Here is a 25,080-nt window from a genome sequence, read left to right as displayed (position 1 = left end):
AATATTATAATTAGTACTTCTAATAACCTCTCTAAAAAGTATTTTATTATTAAGTATATAATAGCTTTTACTATACTAATTATAGTAGTAAGTAACTATAAAAATAGTTTAAGTACTATTCTAAGTAAGACTATTCTTTTTATTAAGAGCGTAATAATATTTACTATTAGAAATATATAAAAGAACCTAAGTACTATAAGATTTAACCTAGAAGTAAAGAGAATACTAAAGATACTTAATAGTAGCTCTAGTATATTAGTTATTTTTTTTATACTAAGTAGGCTATTTATAAAGTAGAGGCTAGACCTTTTATACGCTAAATAAAGATTTATAAATATATAGTATATATAGCTCTAGTAGATAGAGACTAAGCTTTTTAAAGTACTACTAGTAGCTCTAATAGTAGAAAAACGTAACTTTATTAAAGCTACGTTATATAGTGTAATAGTTAAGTTAAGTAATAATTAAGATTCTATATATAGGTCTATCTAGGTATATATAGAAGTTTTAAAGTTTTTTATATAGACTACTTGCCTAATATAGAGCTAAGCCTAATTAGGTAGAGATTATAGGTTTAATTCTTTATACTACCTCTCTCTTTAAAAAAAGTAAGTTCTAATACTTTAATATTTCTTTTTTACTTTATATAATATATAAGTTAGTATAATTATAATATAAATATAATACCTATTTACAAAAGCTACGTAGACTAAATAGTGTATATATCTATCTCTTATTCTCTTATTCTCTACTTATATTCTTTAGTTACTTTAAGCAGCTTTTAGAGAACGCAATAATTAGTATAGTAATAGATATATAGTAAGGTAAGAGATAGTTACGTGCGCGTCTAGTTTAATAGTTAGTAAGTAGGTAATCTTTAAGTTATTATAGTAAGTTACGATACTATTATAGTAAGATTATATAGTAGTGTTAGAGTGTAGCCTTCTAAAGGCAAGACTAGTATTATCTTTAACTACTAGCAACCTCTATTCTAGTATATAGACCTATAAGCGCCTTTTTAAGAACTACTCTAAGAGTAATAATCTTCTCTTAGTTATAACTCTAGAAGACTATTATAGTATAAAGTAGAATATAACTATAAAGGCGTTCTTTCTAGCTATAGTAATATGTATAGCTAGAGTATTACGTAAACGCTTACAACAAGCTGTTAGTAAGGCAATAATTAATAGAGGTTAGACTTAGTATTAGCATTATTAGCTCTTGTTAGCTTACTAAGGTCTTAAACTTAATATAAAGTAGTAGCTTTGCTAAGTATATATTATAGTAAGTAGTAACTAGGTCTACGCTACTAATAAGGTTTATATAAAGCTTCTAAGATAGATTATTAGATTTCTCTAGATATCTAGACTATTATATAAGGTATTATAGTAGCTCTTTATAGTAGAGCTTAACTATAGTATTAAAGAGCCTAGTATTAAGTTAATAGTCTTTAATACTCTTAATAGAATAGTTCTTCTTATTCTCTATATTAGAATAAATCTCTATAGGTTATTCTTTATTAACTACTTATTCTAGTAGAGAGTCTCTATTATAGAGGTAAAGAAGCTATAGATAGAAGATATTATATATCTTTTCTATAGTTATAGGTAGTTCTAGCTTATAAGCTATATTATTAATTACTTATAAGACGTAGAACAGCTCTCTATTCTTAAAGTCTAAGAACTAGTTTAGTTAGGTTGTCTAGATATTACGCGTGTCTAATATAACTTAGTTACCTATACAAAATATAGATGCTAGTAATTAATTATTATTAGTATATTTAGCTTATTTCGCCTAGGTCTATTATAGTAAGTATTAGAGTTTCTTTTATAAGCTATTTAGTTTCTATGTAAGCTAGTCTACCTAGGCTTAGTCTATATAAATAAAAGCAGCGTTAGTAGAGGTATAAGTAATTATAGATTTAAGGCTAGATTATAGTTTATAGCTCTTAGTAGTAAAGAAGAGTATAACTCTAGTAGAGGCGCTTACTATTAAATTTGCTTTAAATTTAGTAATAAGTAAGTAGAGAGCCTAGTTATCTTACTTATAGTTAATATAGGCTCTTAAGTACTATTTAAGATATATATTTATATTCTTAGTTTGCTTATTAGTCTAAGAGTAGAAAGACGTAGAGTACTTAGAGTGTATTTCTAGTTATTAGTATAGCCTTCTCTAAAAGTAGCTTATAAACTAGCTACCTTAGTTAGATACTATCTTCTTTAGGTATTTTTCTTCTCTTTATATATACTCTACAAACGCTTATACTAGAGTATTAACTATAAGTATAGCTATAGAGATAAACTTCTTCTTCTTTATTAACTAATTAACTACTACTAGTATATTAGTAAAGACTTATCTATTATACTAGTAGAGAGAAAGGTAAGTAATAAAGTCTATAGAGATGTATAACTAATAGCGATATAGTATAGAGAGTAGATAAAGTAATCTATATTTACTATTATAATAGCTCTTTATATATTTATAAGTAAGATAGTTATATAAGTAGTAGAAGATATCTAATATTATCTTAGACTAATAGTACTATTACGTAAGCTTTAAATAGAATTTATATTTACTACTATAACTACTATAAAAGGTATAATAAGCTTATTCTATTATCTTAGTGTAGAGCTAGTCTACGTTAGAGATAAAGACTCTATTATTAATATAGAGAAGATTGTTCTTTATCTTATAGTCTACTAACTTAATTTATAAGTAATAACTACTATATATAAAGTTATAAGAGATATAGTAAAGTCTATTAACTTTAGCTTTAATAAGCTCTTTAAGTACTCTGTCTTTCTCTTTTACGTATCTATAATATATAGACTATAGTAGATCTTCTTATAAGATAGAGGTATTATAGACATTATTATTAATATTAACTAGTAATGCGTATAAAGTTACTATTATTAGTAATAACTTAGCGTATAACTTACTAACGCTGTCTTTCTTGCTAAGCTAATATATAGCCTAAGTAAGTTTAATTAGTAACTTAGTAATCTTTCTAGAAAAGTAGTAGGTAAGGTATATAGTGTGTTTGCTACTGCTGTTCTTCTTAAAAGATAGTTAAGCAATATAGGCTTTTTAGTTAACCTAGTTAGGTTTAATAAAAACTTATACTTAATATTTGCGTCTTTTATTATTATAGTTTTTAGAGAGATCTCTAGAGCAACGTATAAGTGCGTTAGGTTTAGTACCTTACTTACCTAGTTAGTACTTAATTCTACAATTAAACTTAGTAAGAAATTTAGCCTATTAAGCTTAATAGTAATTAAGTTACTTATTCTCTATAAAAGTTTGCAGAGCTTAATAATCTAATAAGACCTTTATAGAATTCTTAGTTCTAGTAAGCTTAAATCTCTATTCTTTAAAGACTTAGATAATTACTAAAAGCTTCTTATTATATATTTTATAGTTATATTCTATAGAAGTTATCTTACGCGAAAGAAAAGTAATAGAATAGAGTACTTTATTAGGCTCTTTCTATAATAAGATAGCAGCAGTAACAAAGTTAGAGGTATTAGTTTCTAGCTAGAACTTAAGATCTAGATTAAAATAGGTAAGTACACTAGCTTAGGTAAAAGCCTACTTAATTTAGTAGAATACCTTATATATAGTAGACGTTTCTTAAAGAGAAAATATCTTATAAGAGTTTAAATTCTTTTAGGTAAGAGTAGTAAGAGCTTTAGCTAGATATAAAAAGCTCTTAATAAAGCGCCTATAAAAGTTAGTAAACCTAAGAAAGAATTAAATATCTTTAATAGTATAAGAAAGTAACTATTCTAGTATAGTAGCAACCTTCTTAGAATCTATCTCTACTTTATTAGTAGTAAAAATAAAGCTAAGATACTTAACACGCTTAACTTTAAACTAGTATTTTTTAGTGTTAAGATATATACTAGCTTCTTAAATTCTAGCTAGTATCTTTAGAATATACTTTTTATAGTCTTTCTTATTCTTACTATATATAAGAACGTTATTAAGGTAGGCACTATAGAAATTATCTAGGTATTCTCTTAAAGTCTTATTAATAAAGGTCTAGAATATTCTTAGTGTATTACAAAGACTAAATAGTATAATAAGATATTTATATAATCTATAGCGTGTCTAGAATACTATCTTTTTCTTATTACTATTCTTAATATAGACTAAGTTAAATATAGTAATAACGTCTATAATACTTATAATACTAACCTTATATATATAGGCAAGTATTTCTTTAATAGAGAGAGAGGTGTTATAATTCTTCTTTATAATACTGTTTAGACTATAATAATTAACGTAAATCTATAATCTACTTTCTAGTTTCTTAATAATAAGAATAAGTAACGCGTAGAGAGAAACACTAAGTTAAATAAAGCTCTTACCTATTATTTTATTAATATAGGCTTTAACTACTTTAGTTTCTTATTATATAAGACTATAGATATAGAGCTAAGAAGCTTTGTTACCTTCTATATTAATAGTATAGTTAATTCTAGATTAATATAGTAGTAGCTTATTAGCTAAGCAAATGCTAAAGATATTCTTTATCTTACTATATAGCTAGTTAGAGACTAGCTTCTTTAGTTTGTTGTCTAATAGTATAGACTTATTATACTTTTCTATATACTTCTTAAAGTTCTTTTATAATATAGTAAAGTATTAAGTTATATTATTATAGAAAGAGGTAAAGGCGTCTTAGTTAGGTAGGTCTTTTAGCCTTTTCTAGTAGCAGAGTTCTACCTATATAATCTTACCTAGTTATTACTACGCAGTAAGATAAGCTGCGTAGGCACTAATTATTATAATAGAGGCCTTCTTGCTAGGTTACTATATCTTACTATTAGCTAGTTTACTCTTATAGTAAATAGTATTAGTAATACTATTATAAAGGTAATTAAGGTAATAATAAGTATTGTTAAATATAATAGATCTATTTTAGCTAAAGAAAAGTGCAGAACTATAGTAATCTAGCTAGTTTATCTCTAGAATAATATTATAACGTCTAATATTAGTAATATAGTATATAATAGAGCTATAGTAGGCACTATATTAGATTAGTAACTCTACTACTTCTATAAGTAACTTAATAATAGCACTATTAGTAAGTGTAAGCTTAATAGGTAATATCTAAATAACGTTAATATAATTATTCTTAACTTATTTCTAACTAATAAAGTAAGCACTAGCTTCTATATTAATAAGACTAGTGTTAGCCTTTTAGCTTTTAGGTATTTAAAGTTAATACTTAAAGTGTATTTACTTTACTAGATAGAAGCTTTCTAAGCTATTATAGGTAAGAGGTAGTGCTACCTTTAAGACGTAAACTAGTTATAATAGTGTAGTTATCTCTAAACCTAGTACCTTTAGAGTAGCTACTTCTAATTATTTATAGTGCTTAGCTATAAGGTAAGTTCTCTTTAATAATTTACTCTACTTTAGCTCTTAATTATAATTTTGTTTAGAAGTGTCTAAAAACAAGCCTTAGTATAGAGATTAATAAGGTATCTCTCTTTATCTACCTTATTATCGCTGTCTTTAACAAAAGCTTAATAGTTACTATTATAGCTATTATTCTTAGTATTAGCGTTAGCTAGTTTATTAGCTTTATTAAAGTTAGCTTCTATAGCGCTTAGTAATAGGCTCTAAATTTAATTAAAAGAGACTGCCTATATCTTAGAGTAATTAGCGCTCTAGTAAGCTTTATTACTATACTTAAAGTAGGCTTTATTCTTAAAGAGAATATTGCGTTATATATTAGTGTAACTAAACCTAGTAGAGCGCTTTGTTATTTAGGCAGAGCCTTACTTCTACTCTAGTAAATAGTTTCTAGAAGTATAATGTTAGAGCTTATAAGTATTATAATTATTAGAGCGCTTTATAGTTGTTATAGATATAGAATAATAATTAATCTCTTTCTAATCTAAGTCTTAGTCTTATACTTAGTTTAGAAAGATAACTAAGGTCTCTTTATAGAAGAAACTATTAGTAGTAGTAGTAGCTAGACTAGAATAAAGAAATTATTGTACGTAGGTAATTATCTTATAATTAGACTTCTTAAGAATAGTATAAACTTTTATAAATTATTATTTCTAGGCTATAAAAGTCTCTCTATTCTTCTATATAAGAGAGTAATTATAGAGTAATAACTTAGCTTCTATTTTCTTCTTATATAACTTAGTAGCAAAGTATAAGTCTAAGGCTTTTAGAATATTAAGAAAGTTCTTTAAGCTCTTAATATTATAGTAGATAAGATTCTAAGTATTACCTTAAATATAAGATTTTAGGTAAACTAGAGTAGTGTATTTATCTATGTAGGTATTATACTTATAAATAGTAGTATAACACTACTTCTTATAGTCTTCTTTATTATCTTCTTTACTATAGAAGATACTAACGTTAGGTAGATAGAAGGTAATACCTCTACTAGTCTCTTCTACTAAGAACACTACTTATGTATAAAGACTAGTAGCTAGAGTATAGTCTTAGACAGTGTAATTATTATTATTATAATAGTTATTATAGTAATTATTATAGTAGTTATTATAGTAGTTATTATAGTAGTTATTATAGCAGCGCTTAGGCTTATTATAGTAAGATATAGCCTTATAATAAGGTATAGTCTTATACTTAACTATATTCTAGAGATAATTAGAGTTATTATAATAAGTATAGTTAGTAGCATCTTAATAAGTATAGTTAGTGTCTTAGCGTTAATTAGTAGAGTTACAACATAGTTCTTTATAATTAACGTAATTAGTGTAGTTATAATAGAGAATACTATATAGGTAATAGTTTAGCTTATAGGTTTATAGCTTAGTAATAATAGAGTTGTACTTACGCTAAAGAGTATTAAGGTTCTCTTTAACGTTATTATATTTCTTCTAAAAGTTATTATAGTTAGTGTTCTTATTAGCGTAATTAATAAAGTACTAGATAGACTTCTTTTTCTTTTTAGTAATAAGAGTGCGCTAGGTTATAGTAAGTGCGCGTTAGTTCTTTAGTTGCTAGATATATAGATCTATAGCGTCTTTTAGATTACTATAGAGCTTATCTAGCTTATTATAGAGGTTATTAATCTTATCTTTATTATCTAAATTGCGCTCTTTAAAGTTATTAATAGTCTCTAACTATTTATTAAGAGATTTAGCCTACGCTTTATTAGCAGCGCGTAGCTTATTATAGTCTTTAGTAATAGCTTTAAGTTTCTTAGTAAGGTTACTATTATAGGCCTAGGTACCTTAACTATCTTTAGTTTAGTTTTTAGCGCGTTAGAGAAAGCGCTTAAGGTTATAGATATAGTTAAGCTTCTTATTATAGAGATTGCAAGGCATAGTATTAGGTAGAAGTTTAGTCTATTATCTAAGAGTATTATAGTTCTTAATAAGAAGACCTATAGTAGTTATAACGCGTACTACTACTATATAGAACTACTAAGAGTGTTTATTAATAGCTTCTACAAAGTAAGTTTTAGTGTTAATAGTAAAGTAAAAGTAGTTATTAACACTTTAGTCTTTCTTAAGGTCTTAGCCTATTATAATAATAAAGCTTAGGTTATTATCTTTATTCTAGAGATACAAGGTATAGAGTTCTATCTATTAACTATTCTCTAGTAAGACGTAGATAATATCTAAGAAGTTAGAAGTAACAACTTTAATATAGTTCTTCTAGATATCTAATCTAACGTAGATATTTATTAGCTTATTATAAGTTATAGGCTCTTCTAGCTTAGTAGAGCTAGTTACCTTATCTACTTTAGAAGGTAGAGAGTGTAGCTCTAAGAAGCTACTCTAGTAGTAGTTAGATTACCTAATCTTTTCTAGAGTAGAGTTCTAGGCTAAGGTTTATTAGGTATTCTAAGACTAGCTCTAGAAGAGGGCAGCGCTTAGGCAACTAGTTATAGCTAAGAGTAATATAATAGCTAGTTATAGAATATTAGTAATAATAGAATTCTTAAAAGATAATAAGAGCTAAATAGTAAGACTAGAGAATAGGTTATTCTTCTTTAGTAAAGATGTAGTAGGTAGAATATATAACTTATTAGAGCTCTTATACACTATAGTCTTATTTACTTATAGACTTATTATACGTTATAGTACTTAATATATAATATATAGATTTACCTTAACTACTTACTCTAGTTAAAGTAAGCTAATTCTCTACTTATTATGTTATAACTTTAGTAATAAAGCGCAATATTCTATAATAGTTACTTTCTAGTAGCTAAGTGCTCTAATAAAGAGCTTCTAGTAGTATCTATTAGTTACTCTACTTCTATATTCTATATATTCTATAGTAGTTATAAGCTTAAGTAGCGCCTATTAATTATTATAAGTATTAGGTTTACTTCTTAATTTAGATAGCGTTAGCAAGACTATAGACGCTTATACTTAGTTATAATATTATAGTTACTTTAAATAGTAGTAGCAGCTATTATAAGTAAGAGAGAATAGATATCTATATTCTAGGTATAGAGCAACGTAGAATAGTGTAATAGTTAAGTTAAGTAATAATTAAGATTCTACGTATAGGTCTATCTAGATATACGTAGAAGTTTTAAAGTTTCTTATATAGGCTACTTACCTAATATAGAGCTAGGCCTAATTAGGTAGAAGTTATAGGTTTAATTCTTTATATATAGCGTATATAATAGATAGAAAATAAAAATTCTTTATTATCTTTATTAGGTATATAATTATTAGGCTAAGGTATAAGTAGTACTTTATAAAGAAGCCTATATTAGGTAAGTATAGTATACTATTATAAATAACCTAAGTATTATTATAAAGTTTAGACTATAGCTATAAGAGCTTAAAAGTTATTAGTATAGATAGAAAATAGGTAGGTAGGTAGGTAAGAGTAAATATAGATAGTAAGTAGTAGTTACGTAATATAGCTAATATAGCTAAGCTTAGAAATAATTATATATAGAATATAGATTAATTATATAGATATTATATAAGTATCTTAGATTATCTTAGAGGCTTTATACTAGTAGTAGACTTACTAGATTATCTTTTAAAGTTGCGCAATTATATAAAACTAGTATTAGTACTAGTTAATAGTCTAGATAGCTATTAGTAATATATAATAAATATAAAGTAGTTAGCTTATTATAATTATATATATAGTAACTATTATATTAGTAGTAATAGTAGTAGTAGTAGTAGTATAGGTATAAGTATTATAGTAAGTTATAAATCTAAGCTTATATTAGAGATTTTTAAGTTTACTATTAGGTCTAATATAGTAACGCGTTATTACGTAATTATATAATTATATAATTATTTAATTTTAAAAAAAGTACGCTATAGGCTCTATCTCTTAGGCCTAGAGAGGTAGTAGTAACTTTATAATAAGTAATTACTTAAAGTAGAAATATATATTTCTAGTTAATAGCGTCTTTATACTTAGTAATATAGCTAAAATACTCTTTATTAAAAAAGTTAATAAGCTTAAGTAGCTTATATTTATTAAAGCTAGGCTTTAATAGTATTATATACGCGTAAAAGTTATATTAAGTAAGTATTTTAAAGTACTTAAATAAAGATAAGTATAAAAAAATTAATATATAAGTATAGAGATTTTATAATTTTATCTTTTCTAAATATTAGTAGTATATAACTATAATAGTGTACTTTAGTTATTAAGTTAAGATTTTTCTAAGTTTCTATAGTTAAGAAATACTAAAGCCTAAGGCTTACTTCGGACACGTGATATAGTTCTACACTTTTGCCTAGTCGGTTCGCATGTGAACTATTCGTCTCGCGGACGAATCTGTCAGCTCGGCCGAGGGTTGTGGACAAGTTTGTACGATTATGGGTAGCATCTAAACTGGTCCTCGCTGCTGAACTTGCTGCATTCCGACTCGGAATGACTTTTGAGCCTTTGAGCCCATCTGTGGACTCTGATCATATAGAGTCGTGGACCTTTTATCTATACATCAAGTCTAATAACTTTCATCCATCTCGGCGCAAAAACATCGTACACTTGTAGCTGGCGCCTTAACTCCCGTTATACCCGACTTACATCATCCGGCCTGTCAAGCGCCATTGACGGGTTGAACACCCTTTAGCGGTGGAAGCAAGCTCCTTGCGCCTTGTCTCGCCTGCTGGGCTAGTACAGCATCCATGATGACCAATGCAGCCATCATCTCGACAATGGGCACTGCACGAGGCACTACACAAGGATCGTGCCTGCCCTTGGCCTCCAACACTCCTTCCTCTTGGTCGTATGTGACTGTAGACTGCGCCTGTCCAATTGTCGCTGCCGGCTTAAAAGCTACGTTGAAGTAGATGGGCGCGCCGTTGGTGATACCACCCTGGATACCGCCCGAGTTGTTGGTCTTGGTGGTGAGCTTGGGTTTTGAGCGGTACTTGCTTGCATCGGGATTTTCGCCTGCCGGGACAGCAGGAGCTTTGACGAACGCGTCATTGTGAATTGAGCCCGGTAGTTGTGCGCCTCCGAAGCCGGATCCGATTTCAAACCCCTTGGTTGCGGGAATCGACAGCATAGCGTGTCCCAGCTTGGCCTCCAGCTTGTCAAAGCATGGTTCTCCCAAGCCTGTCGGGCAACCTCTTATTACGCAAGTCACAGTGCCACCTATGCTGTCTTGTGCGTCGCGGTACTTGGCGATCAAGTCTTCCATGCGCTTGGTGACATCGTCGCTCGGACACCTGACGGGCAGGTACTCGTCTACCTTATTGCGTGTAATCGAGTCGATTAGCTTGAGATACTCTGGGTTCGTGGATGCGGTGGGATGTTCGGGTGTAGGAGGGAAGAGGAACTCGTTTCCGATGGAGTTGGTGAATGCGATGATCTCGATACCGTAGGCTTCGCGCAGGTACTTCTCCGCTATCGCACCGGCTGCTACTCGTCCTGGGCACCATTAGCATTTGTACGGTGGTTGTGCCGGAATCCGCTCACCAATGGTCTCTCGTGCGCTACTTCGTCCACCACCTGAGCTAGCCTTCACACCGTACTTCTCCAGGTATGTCCAGTCGGCGTGGCTCGGTCTTGGGTACATGTCCATCGTCTTGTTGCCGTAGTCTTGCTTGCGCTGGTTCTCGTTCATGACCCTGACGCCAATCGGGGTGCCCAGTGTGATGCCGAACTCTGTGCCAGACTGGATCTCTACGCGGTCTTTCTCGTCGCGGGGGGTTGTGATGGCGGACTGGCCCGGTCGGCGGCGCGTCATCTGGGGTTGGATGTCATCCTCAGTCAGGGCCATGCCCGGCGGGCAACCGTCGATAATGGCGCCGACGGAAAGACAATGGGATTCGCCATAGCTATCGCAGGTCAGTAGACGTCGAGCAGCTATACGGCGCGTATGCATACGTGGTGACCCTGAAGTGCGTGCCAAAGGTAGACATTGTGGTTGTGGTGTTGGCGAGATTGTGGGGATTCGGCTCCCTTGTGAACGGCGACTAGTCAATGAGATGCGTGCTCGATGTATCCAAATGTCTGTGTATGTGTCCAAAGAGCGCCGGTTTAATTATTATGTCGTTGCAGGTCCAGACGCGTGCGCTAGAATAATCAACGTCAGAGTCACTCTAGGAGTTTTATTTATTTAGCGGGGCGCGGAGTACAGCCGTCTGGGAACCCGAGATCGGCCACCGATGGTAAGGCTGGTATGAACCAAACGACGGTACCCTCCCATCGGAGCCTCAACGCAATGTCGCACATTCTTCAAAGTTAACATTGTGGTGCGAGGAAAGTCATTCGTTCCGCGATTGTAGGGGTTGCTGATATGCAGACACCAAGATATCCCCACAGGCAATGCGAACGGGCATGGTTAGATCCCACTCCGTACGTGTACTTGAGGCATCTCAACTGCGTGATCAGATTCAGAATAAACATTGAACAAATGGCAAGTACGTGGGCTGTCTTCGCCATCGGGATGGTGACTGGATTATGTTGCCGTGAGGATGTGCTTGCAGGGTCAACGTTGTCGCCCAGACAGACGACCCCACACCACATGACATGCGCTGTTCTTGCGCTGTACAAAGCGTCCGGTCAAGGAAAGACTGGCGACCACATGTGCGTGGGCGAGTGGGCCGAACAACTCAAGACGATGCCACGCGCGCGGGCGACTGCGCCTGGAAACGGGTTCCATGGTTGAGGGCGCAGATGGCAGGAGTGGCAGTCACATCATGCTAGTATCAGGTAAGATGAAGGGGCGTCTAGTCGACACGGGCGCAGAGTAGTCGACGCCGACGAGCATGGCGAGAACAGAGTTTGGTCGTGTCTGAGGGATGGATGTCGAGTGGGTGGACTGGCAGGCACGAAGATCATCCGGGATTACTAGCGCGGACCCTGCCGTGACTTCTCAAGAAGTTTTGCTTGCAGCCAGCAACACGACGCCCTAAACACCCCTCTTTCCTCCATCACATCCCCCACCAAACCGCCCAACATGACTGAGTACGTCAAGGTCGAGAAGATCATCCCCAAGTTCCCGCCGCCGGCGTTCAGCGACATCGCCAAGGCCTCCAACGACGTATGTTTTGGCTCCCCGCGACGAGCTTCCCCATGGCGCCATTGCTAACGGAGCCGCCCTCCAGCTCATCAACAAGGACTTCTACCACACTGCCGCAGGTCCGCGACTCCAATTGATCCGCCTGCCCTCCCACTGACGCGCCCGCAGCTGCCCTTGAGGTCAAGCTCAAGGCCCCCAACGGTGTCAACTTCACCGCCAAGGGAACCTCTGCCCACGATGGCCCCGTCACTTCCTCGGTAAGCCCGCCATTGTACGCGGAAAAACGCCATGGCTAACGCGTCCACCAGCTCGAGGGCAAGAAGTCGCTTTCCAACGGTACGACAAACGATTCCTTTCTCCCCCGCTCCACGAGCCTCTCTATACCCCTTCATACGTCTTCCAACTTTCAATCTTATATATTCCACGTGAAGCAGCCTCCCGGCAAGGGGGGCTTTTCCGTGGCGGGCTACGGAATCAACCTACTGACAACGGACGACGCAGGCATCAGCATCACCCAGTCATGGAACACTGCCAACATGCTGGCCACCAAGGTCGAGCTCAACGACACCTTTGCCAGCGGCTTGAAGACTGAGATTCTCTCCAACTTCAACCCCGCTGCCGGCAACAAGGGCCAGAAGGTCAACCTTCACTTCAAGCAGCCTGCCTTCCACGGCCGCGCTTTCGTCGACTACTCGGCTGCTGGCGCCATTGGCACCACCGCTGATGCTGTCGTTAGCCACGAGGGCATGGTCGTTGGTGGTGAAGTCGGTTACGATGTGCAGAAGGCTGCCATCACCAAGTACTCCGCCGCTGTCGGATACACCACCCCTCTCTACAACGCTGCCGTGACTGCCACCAACTCCCTGAGCGTTTTCACCGCCTCGTACTACCAGCGCGTCAACCCCGCTGTCGAGGCCGGTGCCCGCGCTGTCTGGGACTCAAAGTCCGGCAACAACGTCGGTCTTGAGCTCGCCGCCAAGTACAAGCTTGACCCTGCGTCTTTCGCTAAGGTATGACGGTCCCTGACATGCACGAGGGCGTCTGTACTAATCCCATCCAGGCCAAGATCAACAACCTCGGCATTGCTTCCCTCGCCTACAACACCAAGGTCAACAGCGGTCTGACCTTCGGTATTGGTGGCTCTTTCGATACCCAGAAGCTGAACGAGGCCGGCCACAAGCTCGGCACCAGCTTCACCTTCGAGGGTTAAGCACCTCGAAAAGAGACATATTTGTGGAAAAGAGATGAAGGAGCTGGCTTTTAGATTCTTTTGGTTCTCGCGAAGCAGTATCATATCAATCTAGTGCTGATGAGCGAACGGAGCATACTCCTTGGGTATGCGCGACAGTTCGTCTCAATACAATTTACTGGAACTCCGGACCCTGATCTATGTGCTCGTAGTGATGATGTGTACTTACTGAATCTGTACCCTAGTAAAGACATGGAGCGTGCTGGCATTAGTTCATTCAAGGAAGTGGAAGGCAAGCGAACGCTGATCAATCGGGTATGGTATTTTTTTTACTTCTTGTTATTTCCGGTATATGCAGTGCCCAGTCATGGTCATGAAACAGTTTCTTCATGAACTCGAAACACATAGCTTCGTTCTACTTGTTGTCACATGTTAGTTTGAAATTGCAGATGCTTCATGTTTGACGTGTAATTGGAGCTTAGTAGTCGTCGCCGCGACTAAGAATCTCCTTGCAGTTGGGGCGAAGCACGAATGTCTGTCTTGCGTTAGCACACCTCTTTACAGTGTCGACGGATCAGTGGCTGCTTACGTGTTCACTCTGTGCTGTATAACTGCCCTTGATATCGCAGAGCGGGGGGTAGGCTTCGACAATACCCGCGCTGACCAGGTTGTTCAAGCCCAAGAGGTACTTGTCATGGCCCATGCGATCGAGATACCGCCTGCAGAAAGGCAGAGTGCCGAAGTTCTTGGTAATGGAGTTGAGGAGCGTCTTTGCTGACGAGACGCGGAGAGCGACTTTGGGTGCGTCGGCCTTTTTGGCGTAGTGAGATGTCTCCATCTGTGGTACTTGTTAGATCACAAGTAGGCTCAAGTACGCGAATGACTTACATCGTCCCGGACGTAACCCTTTCCTGTGCTGCCGAATGTTTCGATAGCAAATGTCTCGCCTTCTTCCATCTTTGTTTGGTCGCCGCCCTTGACGATCGGTACAGTCTTGCCGCCGTGGATGGTGTAGTGTCCGATGGAGTGTCCGTTCAGATTCCTTATGCACTTGACGGGCAGCATCTGTCCCTTGATTTCCACCTCGTAGCTCTCCATGACTTCCTGGATAGCAGCGCCAATGTCGCTCATGCGGACGTCGATACCGGCTTCCTTGATACCGGCGTTTGTCGCAGCCTTGCATGCGTTGATGAGATTGTCGTATACGGGGTCGAAGGTCAGGGTGAACGCGCTGTCCACAATACGTCCGTTGATGTGTACGCCGAAATCGACCTTCATGACATCTTCGTAGTTGATGACCATTTTGTTGCCCGCATTGGGGGTGTAATGCGCTGCACAGTGGTTTATGCTCAGACCAGTCGGGAACCCCATGCCCGCTATCTGCGCGTCACCATCCTCCAGACCCTGGTGTCCTGTCAAGGCGCGAACCGAGTCCTCGATACCCTCTGCGATCTCGGTGAGCGACATGCCCGGCTTGATCCAGTTCTGAGCCCATTGTCGAACTTGACGGTGGATCTCTGAGCCTTTGCGGTATTCGGTGAGGAAGTCGTTGTTCATGCGGTCGAGGTGGCGCTTCTCTTCATTGGTGGTCCGGTAGGCGTTCTCGTTGACGTATTCTTGGATTTCGCCCTCGGGGTACGAATCGTTGGGGAACAGCTCATCGATGCGAACTCGTGGCGGTGATGTCTGCACCTTGGGTCCTCCTGCGCCGGCTGCTGCGCCAGCCTTCTTCTTCTTTCTGGGCTTCCTCTTCTTCTTCTTTTTCGCAGCGCCTTCGCCAGTTTCTGGTGCTCCATCTTCGGCCTCGTTGTCATCGTCCGAGTCTTCGTGATCTGCGTCGCCTGTGGGCTTTTCGCTGTTCTCTGTTGTACCATTTGCTGGTTTGCCGTTGGTGTCGTCCACTGTACGCTGTTAGGCGATGTAACGCGAGAGGTAGCGTTTCCATACACTTCATGTTGGCGACTTCGTCCGCTACCTTGGCCGCCATGTTGGCCGTGTCGAGAGTGTAATAGTGCGTGTCTCGTGGACAATCTCGAAATTTACGAGCGTCTCGAAACGCCCCGCTAACTGACGCCGGTGGAGCGTCGCCCACTGACTGGGTTCTGAAGCTAGGCCATGCTTGTCTTAGCCTCGGGAGCTTGGCGATGACGTCCTCCATGCGCGCCGAACATTCACCCAGACTCATGTTTCTGCATGGGCACCCTCACCTCCGGATACTGGTAATGGGCAATGCCACCCCGCCCATCTAGCCTACTGCGATCAATCGCTCGAACGTCGAATTCTCGGTTGTCGCGCATATCCTCGCCATACATCTGTCACTCATGTCTCCGTCGCACGGGTCCTGCTCTTCCGCGGCGCATACAAGTCTCGCATTTCCATGCTACGGCCCCACGCTGCGCGGACGCCCTAGTCAATCATTACGAGACGCTACACCTCACTTCGACGGCGTCTGCTTCTGAGATCAAGCGCCAATTCTACACGCTCTCGAAGAAAAACCACCCGGACCATAACCGCAACGACCCCGAAGCTTCCACACGTTTCGTCGCAATAAGCGAAGCATACCACATTCTCTCTGTACCAGAGAAGCGCGCGCAATACGATGCACAACTAGAGCACTCGCAAAGACAATCACGCTGGGGAGCGAGCGGGAGTGAATATCCGCAAGGGAGTTACAGTTCCGCTGCATATGGCTCAAGGCCGGCCAGCGGGCTGAACAAGAAGCGCAGTACCTTCCGAGGGCCACCACCCTCTTTCTACAAGGCCGGCGGCTATGGACGTCATGGCGCAAAGCGAGCCGAATACGCATATTCCAACGCACAGGAAGGTGGGGAGGCATCCAATCAAGCTGGTCAAGAATCCTACGGCGAATGGGGTGGATTTGGCCCTGGTCAGCAGAAACAAGGGAATCAAGTTCCACACTTTGACAACGTCAGGCACAAGGAAACGCAGGACAACGTGAACGAGCATATTTGGGCTAGGCGGAAAAAGCTGCGTAGGAACATCAAGGTAGAGGAGGAGTGGGAAAAGGGCAACATGATTGTCAACTTTCTCGCGGTTTCTGCTGTTATCGCCATGATCGGGATTACGGCCAAGTTTTTCGAGAGCCGGCACGAGTCGCATCCACGTAAAACTAAAGAGAGCGCTTGAGCTAGTGGTGTAATCGCTATCTATCCCGGCGAAGAAATCAGTATGAAGATTAATCATATGCGCAGAGAATTTCGAGGCCAACGTGAACGCTACATTCATTGATCTACCGTTTGTACTGTAATGTAGGCTGTGAAAGAGACACGTCTGGTTCCGACATTGTATGAGGTGCCGCCGATTGATCTACTAGCGACCTGCACATCTCCTCATATTCTTCTCGATTTCGTTCCGATTCGCTTGAACGTCTCCATCCGTCTTTAGATTTATTACGATTCTCTAGGCGTTCTAGAGCAGGCCTCAGAAGGTTCCATAATAAGTATGGCACCGCACGCGTCATCATGCAAGCTGGCACCTGCTTCGCGCCATGAATGTACATGGTCCAGTCCATGCTCGATTCTGGTGAATGCTTCCGGAATGCGCACCCGCTTTCGAGCTCAGTCGGTAGTCGCAATAGCCCCTCATGATGTAGTCGACTGAAGTAGGTCCATATCGGCTGGAGGAAGAACATGTGTATCCACCAGCGTGGTACGATAATGCGCGTATCATAATCGCTGCGACCAGTTGTTGCATCCAACTGGTAGTAATACGTAGTAATCTTGCCCGGATAGTCGATAGTCCAGATGTTGCCGCCGAAGGTATAACGCTCCCAAGCATTCCCTAGTTCGGGATCGGTGTCAGTCAACTGGTAAAGAGGGTCGCCATGGGTAGTCGTGGGTCTACAAATATGTTAGTGGCAACTCGCAATGAACATGTTCAAAGATCGACTTACGAAGATGAATTCTCGATGCTGCTGCGATGATGCCAGACGGCATGGGCAAGTTCGTGGCAAAGAGCGATAGCGATTCTCAGGAAAATCGCCTCTTGATCGTATAGAGACCCATGATTGATAACGTGACGGAGTGCGTAGAGGTGATGAGTATGGAGCTGGATCCGTGGACAGTATACAATCTCGGAAACACTCGCGCCTTCGCCGAAATATGTCATGGCATCGAATTGGAACCCGTCCTCGTCAAGTTCATCAAACTCGAGCCTTAGATATCTCGGCAGGGTGATGTCAAGCGTTTCAGTCGTCATCAGGTGAGCTGTTTGAGTTGCCTCATATGCCGATGGAGCAAGATAATACCTTCGCTTCTCCTTAAGATACTTGAGTTCCCCATGAAGGACATGGTTGTGGAAAGACAGGGAGGATGCTTGCCTAGTAAGCTGCGTAGCAACTTTCAGAGCAGGTAGTAGCTGCAGGTAGGTCTCGCAGCTTAAGTTCACCCACTGCGCTTGCTGGAATAACGGATGTATGTCTTCGCAAGTAGCATTTGTGGGCGTTATGCTGTTGATAAATGCCAGTGCAGGCCGATGGCGAGCAATATCAAGACTTGTAGAAACATCGGGAAGTGACCGGAGGTATCCATAAGGGTCCGGAGTGGGTCGAGTTTCATCGGGCAAATCCAAAGCGCGCATGCAGCAGTGCGACATGGTTGAATAAATATGAATGGTATCCTTCTCGACAACGGATGTCTTGGACAGATAATATAAGAAGGGACAAATCGGGAATTTGGCTATCAGAAGGGGCTACCAGGGTTCGCGACACTCTACCCATGGACCTGCACTGAACGTCGTGACTTGCAGCCAACCATCTATTCAGATGCTAGTCCACCACAATCTTGTCCTTCCATCAACTAGTCTTCTTCGTTATGCGATAACTGCATGCGTCAGCTGTGGCTCATCACATAGTTTCTACACTTACAGGAACAGCTTTTCCCTCGAGTACACCTCCTTATCAGGATCATCGTCCACCTCCTGCACGTGGAACATCTTTCGCGCCGTCTTCATGAACGTCAGATCTGCCCGTCTCCTCCTCTTGAAGCAGAAATAGCACACAGTCTTGTCGCCGATCAAGTCTTGTAGGGTCTTTTGCAGCAACGGAAAAGCAGGCTCGAAATATACACAATCCGCTGCCAGGATGATGTCCGGGTGTGCTGGTAGCTGTGATGGCGTCGGCTCTCCCCAGTCGTATATTGAAGCGCTGACACGAGACTGCAGAGCGTTCAGCGTGATGTTGCGCTTCATGAGTTCGAACATCGGCTCTTGATCCGTGATATGTAATGTGGTGTCGACTTTGCATCCTATCGCGACCGCCAACCCGACGAGCCCGCCTCCGGCACCAAGTTCGACTATCTCTTTACCTGCGACATCCTCTCGATGTTTCCGCAGCATGTATTTGCTTAGTACCATACCGGCCGGCCATAGTTGACCGCCGCAGCCGTTTTTCAGGTCCTCATGTAGTTTGAGTGGGGGTGACAGTAGGCCGTCAAAATCTATCTCGGAAGCGCCCGCAGGTTTGATAGGCGCGGGGGGAACGAGGTCCTGACTGACACCGAAAAAATCGTTCTCTTCGCTATCCGACATTTTTGGCGCGCTGATCAGGAACCGTGGTCACAGTTCGTGAACATTGGATAGGCCTCTGCGTAGGCTCAAAACGGCATTAGCGTTACCGAATGTGGGAAAGTGCCGCCCCCGGTCTGCGATCGAGGCCTTTGTGACACTTCATCGACATCTGGTGCCGGCACTCCATCGAATTGTTAAATTACCATGTTCGCGTATGAAGCGCCGCAAAAGCATATCACAAAGTCACGAGCAGCAGAAAGTAGTGCTAAACATGGCTTCGGCTAATGCGCCTTTCACCCGGCCTTCCTGTTAACGACCATGGGGAGCCTTCCTTATCTTATCGTCGCGCAGCGATCGACACGATCTCCTAGTTAAGCCAATGGCGTCTGCACACACTGCCTATCAAGCGCCTCAATGCTGGGCACTTGGGAAGGGAAAGAAAGCGGACACCGGGAACAGGATACGCTCAGCCGAGGTGGCTTGCTTGTACTTGCTGCAGCTTCAACCCTTGCCCACGTCTTCCCCGCTGCAGAGCCTCGTACTCACTACCTGCATCTCTGTCTATACTGTTATACCAGGATTATTGACCTTGATACCGAATTTCTAGGAAGAACCTCCACCATGGGCTTGCCTACCGAGGTCCTACAGGCCTGGGAAGCTTGCGACCGGACTGATACACTCTTCGTGCTTGTCTGTTCGGTCTTCTGTATGTATATCTTTCACGACTATTCACTACATTAACCAACCGTGTCAAGGCTGGGGTATCATCCCAGCTGTAGGCATAGCTTATTCAGGTTACACAACACGCTCCAATTCTCTGGCAGCAGTTATGCCAGCTATCCTAGCAGTGATCGTCTGCTCGATACAATGGTTCCTCATTGGATACACCTTGACATACGGAGAAGGAGGAGCTATCTTTGGAGATTTCAAGTACGCTTTTCACAGAAATGTGCTAGCAGAGCCTGTTGGTACCATTCCAGCAGTGCTCTTCAGCTTCTTTCAATTAGTATTTCAGGCCACAGTTTGTGCCATTGCGGTTGGCGGCGCGTGCGAGAGAGGGAGAATACTGCCGTTGATACCATTCATATTCGTGAGTCCTACCCGTAGAACGACGGCATACCTGTGAGCTTGACTGACGAATGATAGCTTTGGTCTACATTCATATACAACCCATTAGCTCACATGGTCTGGGGTGGAGGTTTCCTTATGGACCTAGGCGTTCTAGATTTCGCGGGTGGTACTCCCGTACACATCAATTCCGGAGCAACAGCAACGGCGATTTCCGTATACCTTTCATACCCTTTGTTCCGCTCGCGCAAGTCCTCGACCCGTACACCAGCGCATCTGGTCATCCACCGGCCGGTCAATTCTCTTTGCCAACTTCTCGCTATGATTAGCATCTGGGGCTCATGGCTCGCTTTTGACGCTGGCACCACTCTAGCGTTCAACTTCAAGTCAGTGATGGCCTTGTGTGTCACGAACCTCTGTGCTGCCAGTGGCGCGCTCACGTGGATGCTCTACACATATGTCGGTAAGTCCTGGCTGTACGGAATGCATGTGAGACATGTACTGACTTCGTACCTCTACCTCTGCAGAAGTTGGGCGCTGGAGTCTAGACTCATGCTTCATGGGCGCCATCTCTGGACTCATCATGATCACACCTTCGGCAGGTTTCATCGATCTACCGACAGCCTTCTTCTTCGGGATACTTGGTGCACTGTTTTGTCGTCAAGCGCTTCGCATCAAGTTTAGCGACTTCGCTCGGCGCTGGAGATGGGTTGATCACGGCGACACCTTTGCGACACATTGCCTTGGTGGCATTTTAGCAACGATATCGACAGGCTGCTTTGCTCGGAAAGAAGTCGCTGGGTATGATGGAGTCACAGAAATTGTTGGTGGAGTATTCTTCGATGGGAACGTACGCCAGCTCGGTATTCAGGTTGTGGAGGCTCTCGTCGGATTTTCATGGTCTTTCATCGGAAGCTATGTTATGTACGCGCTCATTGACTGTGTACCGGGCTTCGAAGTATTGGCTGAAGACAAGTAAGTCGCATTGACGATTGGAAAGATGGGGCTAACAGATGTTCAGGGACATCATTGCAGGCCTGGATGCAAGCCAGATGGACGAAGAAACGTTATGGACCGAAACACAGAAGTATTATCCCTATGCCGAGCGCGAAGGCGAGCTGCATCTCGAATGATAGATGGGAAGTCCACAGTCTACAAAGATGTGAACCAGCTGTACAGTGGTGCACAGAACAGTCACGGCAAGATGCGTCGGTAATAACATCTCAAGCACATCAATACTACTCTTGCAAAAACAAACAGAAATCACCCGCAAGTCTATTGACGTAACGCAGGGTCGTTGTGTTGACGTTCGTAACTCGCTTCAAATCCATGTAGCAAACCCGCCCTTCCGTCATACCATACGTCCCCAAGCTCTAAGTACACACGACAAGCACCAATTCGAAACGCTTAGCTGTTTATTCGCGTCTTCGTCCCGCACCCAAGCCTCCTAGCATACTTACGCAAGCACCCACAGACTTCACCAAGCGTCGTTCCTGGAACATGCCGTGGATCCAAACCATCACCTGCGTAATCGCGAAACCTCCCATTGGCCATAGTAATCTCACAATATGGATAAGAAATACTCCGGATGCGCGCGTGCATTCAAAGTGTGCTGAAGCTGGGATGGAAGCGTTTGCCAAGACATGTCTACGCGTCTTCTTCGGAGGAAGCTAGCGGTTCTTGACCCGCACATACGTAAGGCACGTCAATAGTAGCGCAACCAATCTAGAAGCATGTCAATGAGCTTTGTGAACTAGACTGCAAGTTTTGGGACCCATCGCCTCTCAAAATCGTTTAGCCTCGCGCTTGCGTACCCACTCTAGACATTACAGCCCTTCCCAGTATAACACAGACAGCCACGTAAGCCTCCAATCAGGAACCACGCAATGGAAATGGACTGAGTTTAGCAAAGAATCCCGTTCCAGGGTCGAAGACTGACGTTGACACTCGGTATGAAGATGCCGATTGTGGAGATTGAGAGGCTGGGAGAGGTACCTAGGTATCGAAAGTTCAAAGAACAGACAGACCACACAAAGTTGCCCGACAGTGAGAAACTCTCAGAGAGCATAGATGCATGTAAATGCATAGATTCTCACATCAATAAGGAAGATATGTCGCAACATTACCACCAACCATACAGTGCGTAGTCCAACAACAAAGCCGACCAACACAGACGAAGCTTTCAGCGGGGGGCCTAAACGTGTATAGCAACCCGCCTACTTCCAGACAAGCTTCGAGTTCATGGTCTCGCCAAGACTGACTACACTACGAAACAATACAATGTCTTGCGTATGCTTGTGACGACTCGTACAGGTAGAAGAGAAACATGCAGGACAGTGGGCCTAAGGCGTAGAGCAAGGGTAGGGGTTGAGTACCATGCCTCTGTTTCGTTTCCCCTGTCTACATCGCGATCCGGACTTAACATCGAGACATCCAAACGATAGATATAAAGCTCCTGGTCGAGAGTCGTGCAAGCCTTCATCATCATCACCACTTCTCTTTGCACTCTCGACCCAACAAGCATCTTCTCATCATGAAGCTCACAGCTCTTCTCAGCGTCGCCCTCCTTGCTCAGAGCTCTCTAGCTCACCCAGGCCAGAGCGCCGCAGAGCATGCCCAGGAAGCTGCTGAGCGAAGAGCCTACCTCGCGAACAACAAGCGGTCTCTTGCCCACTGTGCTGATTCACTGAAGGTGCGTGGTAATGATATCGCTATGCACGCTCGTCGCAGTGCCATGGTGGAGAAGCTTCGAGCCAAGCGGGCTATCGCTCAAGGTACACTCCCTCCCAGAGTAAGCTGATGGCTGGATACTGATATGTCGCACAGATAAACCGTACCTTCGGGTCCGCGACCTCGATACCGTCCTCGCCACTGATCACAAGTCAAACATGACTGGCATTACCGCCGATACTGATCCCGCCACCCTCTTTACAGGAAACAACTCCTGCGTCCTTACACCCGAGGTGACCCAAGGCCCTTACTGGGTCGAAGGTGAACTCGTGCGTGAGGATGTTACCGAAGATCAAGAGGGCATCCCCATGACACTGGACATCCAGATCATCGACGTGAACACGTGCGAGCCTGTTCCTCAGGCTTTCCTTGAGATGTGGCACTGCAACGCTACTGGTGTATACTCCGGTGTCGTAGCGCAGGGCAACGGAGTCGGCGAGGACGACGAGTCGAACTTGCAGAACACGGCGTTGCGGGGCATCCAGCAGAGTGACGAGAATGGCGTCGTTTCGTTTCAAACTGTTTTCCCAGGGCACTACACTGGACGTGCTGTAAGTGCTCACATGTTTCTACCACCATTCTTCTGAGTAAACAGGGACTAACTCGAGATAATGTTGTAGACGCACATTCACGTCATGTCTAGACTCAACGCGACCGTAAACGCCAACTCGACCCTCTCAGGCGGCCACATCACACACGTGGGCCAGATGTTCTTCGACCAGGATCTCATCACACTCGCGGATACAGTAGAGCCGTACGCCAGCAATGAACAAGAAATCACCTCAAATGCCGACGATTCTATTCTTGCGGAAGAAGCTGCAGATGTTGACCCCTTCGTAGAGTATGTCATGCTCGGCAACGACATTTCCGAGGGTCTTTTTGGTTGGCTGGCATTTGGCATGGACTCTGCCAGTGCTTACAATATCACCCCAGCGGCGTACTGGACTGACGAAGGTGGCGTCGAGAACGAGAACTCTGGTGGTATGGGTGGTGGCCCGGGTGGTGCTCCTCCTTCTGGCGCTATGCCTTCTGGCACCGCCATGCCTACCGGTGCCATTCCATCGGGAAGTACTAAATAGACCAGAGTAGTTCCAGGAAAGATTGAAGCGTGGAGACACGGTGCTTGCAGGACTAAGCTGGGGGTTAGCAATGGCATTCCGAAGTGTGCTAGAGTTTTGAACTGGGGGAAACCAACTTCATCCACTCGTTTGAGGAAGATTATTCACCTGTATATGTGTACCACTAAACAAAATTGTCCCATTACCATTGTCTCCTGGACTCCGGTCTTCCTCGTGTCGATGCGCTGCGTATTGATTGACAGAAAGCTCAGCGGTGAGGATTGACAGGAGCGCATGTCTCGCATATGCCTGCATAGCCAATCGCATCATTTGAACTTGAGCCTCTCAATCCTCGAGTGCCTTCAATCCATCGACCAACGCGCCAAAGCTCTTAACCCTAACGTGCTTCTTCGGATCCTCACCACTCCCTGCGTCTTTAGCGGTATGTACCATGCTCTTCGCTAGCTCGGAATCCAACTGCCTTTGGACCTGTTCGCGATCCAACACCTTTCTGGCCTCGTCGAAGCCTCCGATATCCCTCACGCTCTTGAACCCCATCTCCCTTAGCCTTCCCAGCGCAATACCCGAGCGTCTTCCACTCCGACAATACAGCGTAATTCGATCGTCTTTTCCCACATTTATGCCTTTCGCTGCGTAGATTTCGGGTAGTTGATCGATGACCTGGTATTCAATGTTTACGGTGGGTGCGATGTCGGTGGTAAGGTAGCCGGTCGAGAACTCGGCTGGGGAGCGGACGTCGATCAAAAGGTCTTGGGTGGTCATCGTGGTCATCGGCGTGCGCAGTATGGCGTGGATTGGTATAGACGTGGGGAGAAGAGAGGATATCGGGGCAGTTATGCGACGCGATGGCGGATGGAATGAGGGTGGAGGGGTCGCTGCAATCGCTAGCTTTAACCCCACATGGAAATCCCACCCTGAAGCAGCTGCCATCATGATCTGCCACGATGTATTCTAGCTCTATCACACGACAATCATACACACTGCCTTTTATATTAGATGTCTTTTAATTTTCTTCTTGTATAAGGTGC

General features: G+C 42.1%; 8 protein-coding genes across 8 annotated transcripts; 4 read left to right on the top strand and 4 right to left on the bottom strand.

Annotated features, from left to right (window-relative positions):
- Nucleotides 1-10,027: 10,027 nt before the first annotated feature.
- Nucleotides 10,028-11,357, bottom strand: ARO2 (bifunctional chorismate synthase/riboflavin reductase [NAD(P)H] aro2; the record flags this gene model as incomplete). The annotated part of the gene is made up of 3 exons (XM_049394161.1): nt 10,028-10,863; nt 10,912-11,273; nt 11,323-11,357. The coding sequence occupies 3 exons, from the start codon at nt 11,355-11,357 to the stop codon at nt 10,028-10,030; spliced, it is 1,233 nt and encodes a 410-aa protein (XP_049259990.1).
- Nucleotides 11,358-12,397: 1,040 nt separating this feature from the next.
- J4E88_000484 (uncharacterized protein) lies at nt 12,398-13,670 on the top strand (the record flags this gene model as incomplete). Its single annotated transcript, XM_049394160.1, has 6 exons — nt 12,398-12,481; nt 12,546-12,579; nt 12,629-12,717; nt 12,769-12,796; nt 12,962-13,470; nt 13,521-13,670. 6 exons carry the CDS (start codon nt 12,398-12,400, stop codon nt 13,668-13,670), a joined length of 894 nt encoding a protein of 297 aa, XP_049259989.1.
- A 457-nt stretch (nt 13,671-14,127) lies between these two features.
- Nucleotides 14,128-15,636, bottom strand: J4E88_000483 (uncharacterized protein; the record flags this gene model as incomplete). Its single annotated transcript, XM_049394159.1, has 4 exons — nt 14,128-14,184; nt 14,239-14,487; nt 14,538-15,550; nt 15,597-15,636. 4 exons carry the CDS (start codon nt 15,634-15,636, stop codon nt 14,128-14,130), a joined length of 1,359 nt encoding a protein of 452 aa, XP_049259988.1.
- Nucleotides 15,637-15,878: 242 nt separating this feature from the next.
- On the top strand, nt 15,879-16,796 carry J4E88_000482 (uncharacterized protein; the record flags this gene model as incomplete). Its single annotated transcript, XM_049394158.1, has 1 exon — nt 15,879-16,796. The coding sequence occupies one exon, from the start codon at nt 15,879-15,881 to the stop codon at nt 16,794-16,796; it is 918 nt and encodes a 305-aa protein (XP_049259987.1).
- A 1,666-nt stretch (nt 16,797-18,462) lies between these two features.
- Nucleotides 18,463-19,196, bottom strand: J4E88_000481 (uncharacterized protein; the record flags this gene model as incomplete). Its single annotated transcript, XM_049394157.1, has 2 exons — nt 18,463-18,490; nt 18,535-19,196. 2 exons carry the CDS (start codon nt 19,194-19,196, stop codon nt 18,463-18,465), a joined length of 690 nt encoding a protein of 229 aa, XP_049259986.1.
- A 600-nt stretch (nt 19,197-19,796) lies between these two features.
- J4E88_000480 (uncharacterized protein) lies at nt 19,797-21,376 on the top strand (the record flags this gene model as incomplete). Its single annotated transcript, XM_049394156.1, has 5 exons — nt 19,797-19,881; nt 19,931-20,265; nt 20,322-20,706; nt 20,771-21,218; nt 21,265-21,376. The coding sequence occupies 5 exons, from the start codon at nt 19,797-19,799 to the stop codon at nt 21,374-21,376; spliced, it is 1,365 nt and encodes a 454-aa protein (XP_049259985.1).
- A 1,400-nt stretch (nt 21,377-22,776) lies between these two features.
- J4E88_000479 (uncharacterized protein) lies at nt 22,777-24,052 on the top strand (the record flags this gene model as incomplete). The annotated part of the gene is made up of 3 exons (XM_049394155.1): nt 22,777-23,017; nt 23,070-23,524; nt 23,594-24,052. The coding sequence occupies 3 exons, from the start codon at nt 22,777-22,779 to the stop codon at nt 24,050-24,052; spliced, it is 1,155 nt and encodes a 384-aa protein (XP_049259984.1).
- Nucleotides 24,053-24,376: 324 nt separating this feature from the next.
- On the bottom strand, nt 24,377-24,823 carry J4E88_000478 (uncharacterized protein; the record flags this gene model as incomplete). Its single annotated transcript, XM_049394154.1, has 1 exon — nt 24,377-24,823. One exon carries the CDS (start codon nt 24,821-24,823, stop codon nt 24,377-24,379), a length of 447 nt encoding a protein of 148 aa, XP_049259983.1.
- Between the last annotated feature and the right edge of the window lie 257 nt (nt 24,824-25,080).

The sequence above is a fragment of the Alternaria novae-zelandiae genome, assembly GCF_023758075.1.
Source record: "Alternaria novae-zelandiae strain BMP 2774 chromosome Unknown scaffold_1, whole genome shotgun sequence".
Taxonomy (NCBI): domain Eukaryota; kingdom Fungi; phylum Ascomycota; class Dothideomycetes; order Pleosporales; family Pleosporaceae; genus Alternaria; species Alternaria novae-zelandiae.
Note: the sequence above shows the minus strand (reverse complement) of the source record. Positions and strands in the feature narration are given on the sequence as shown.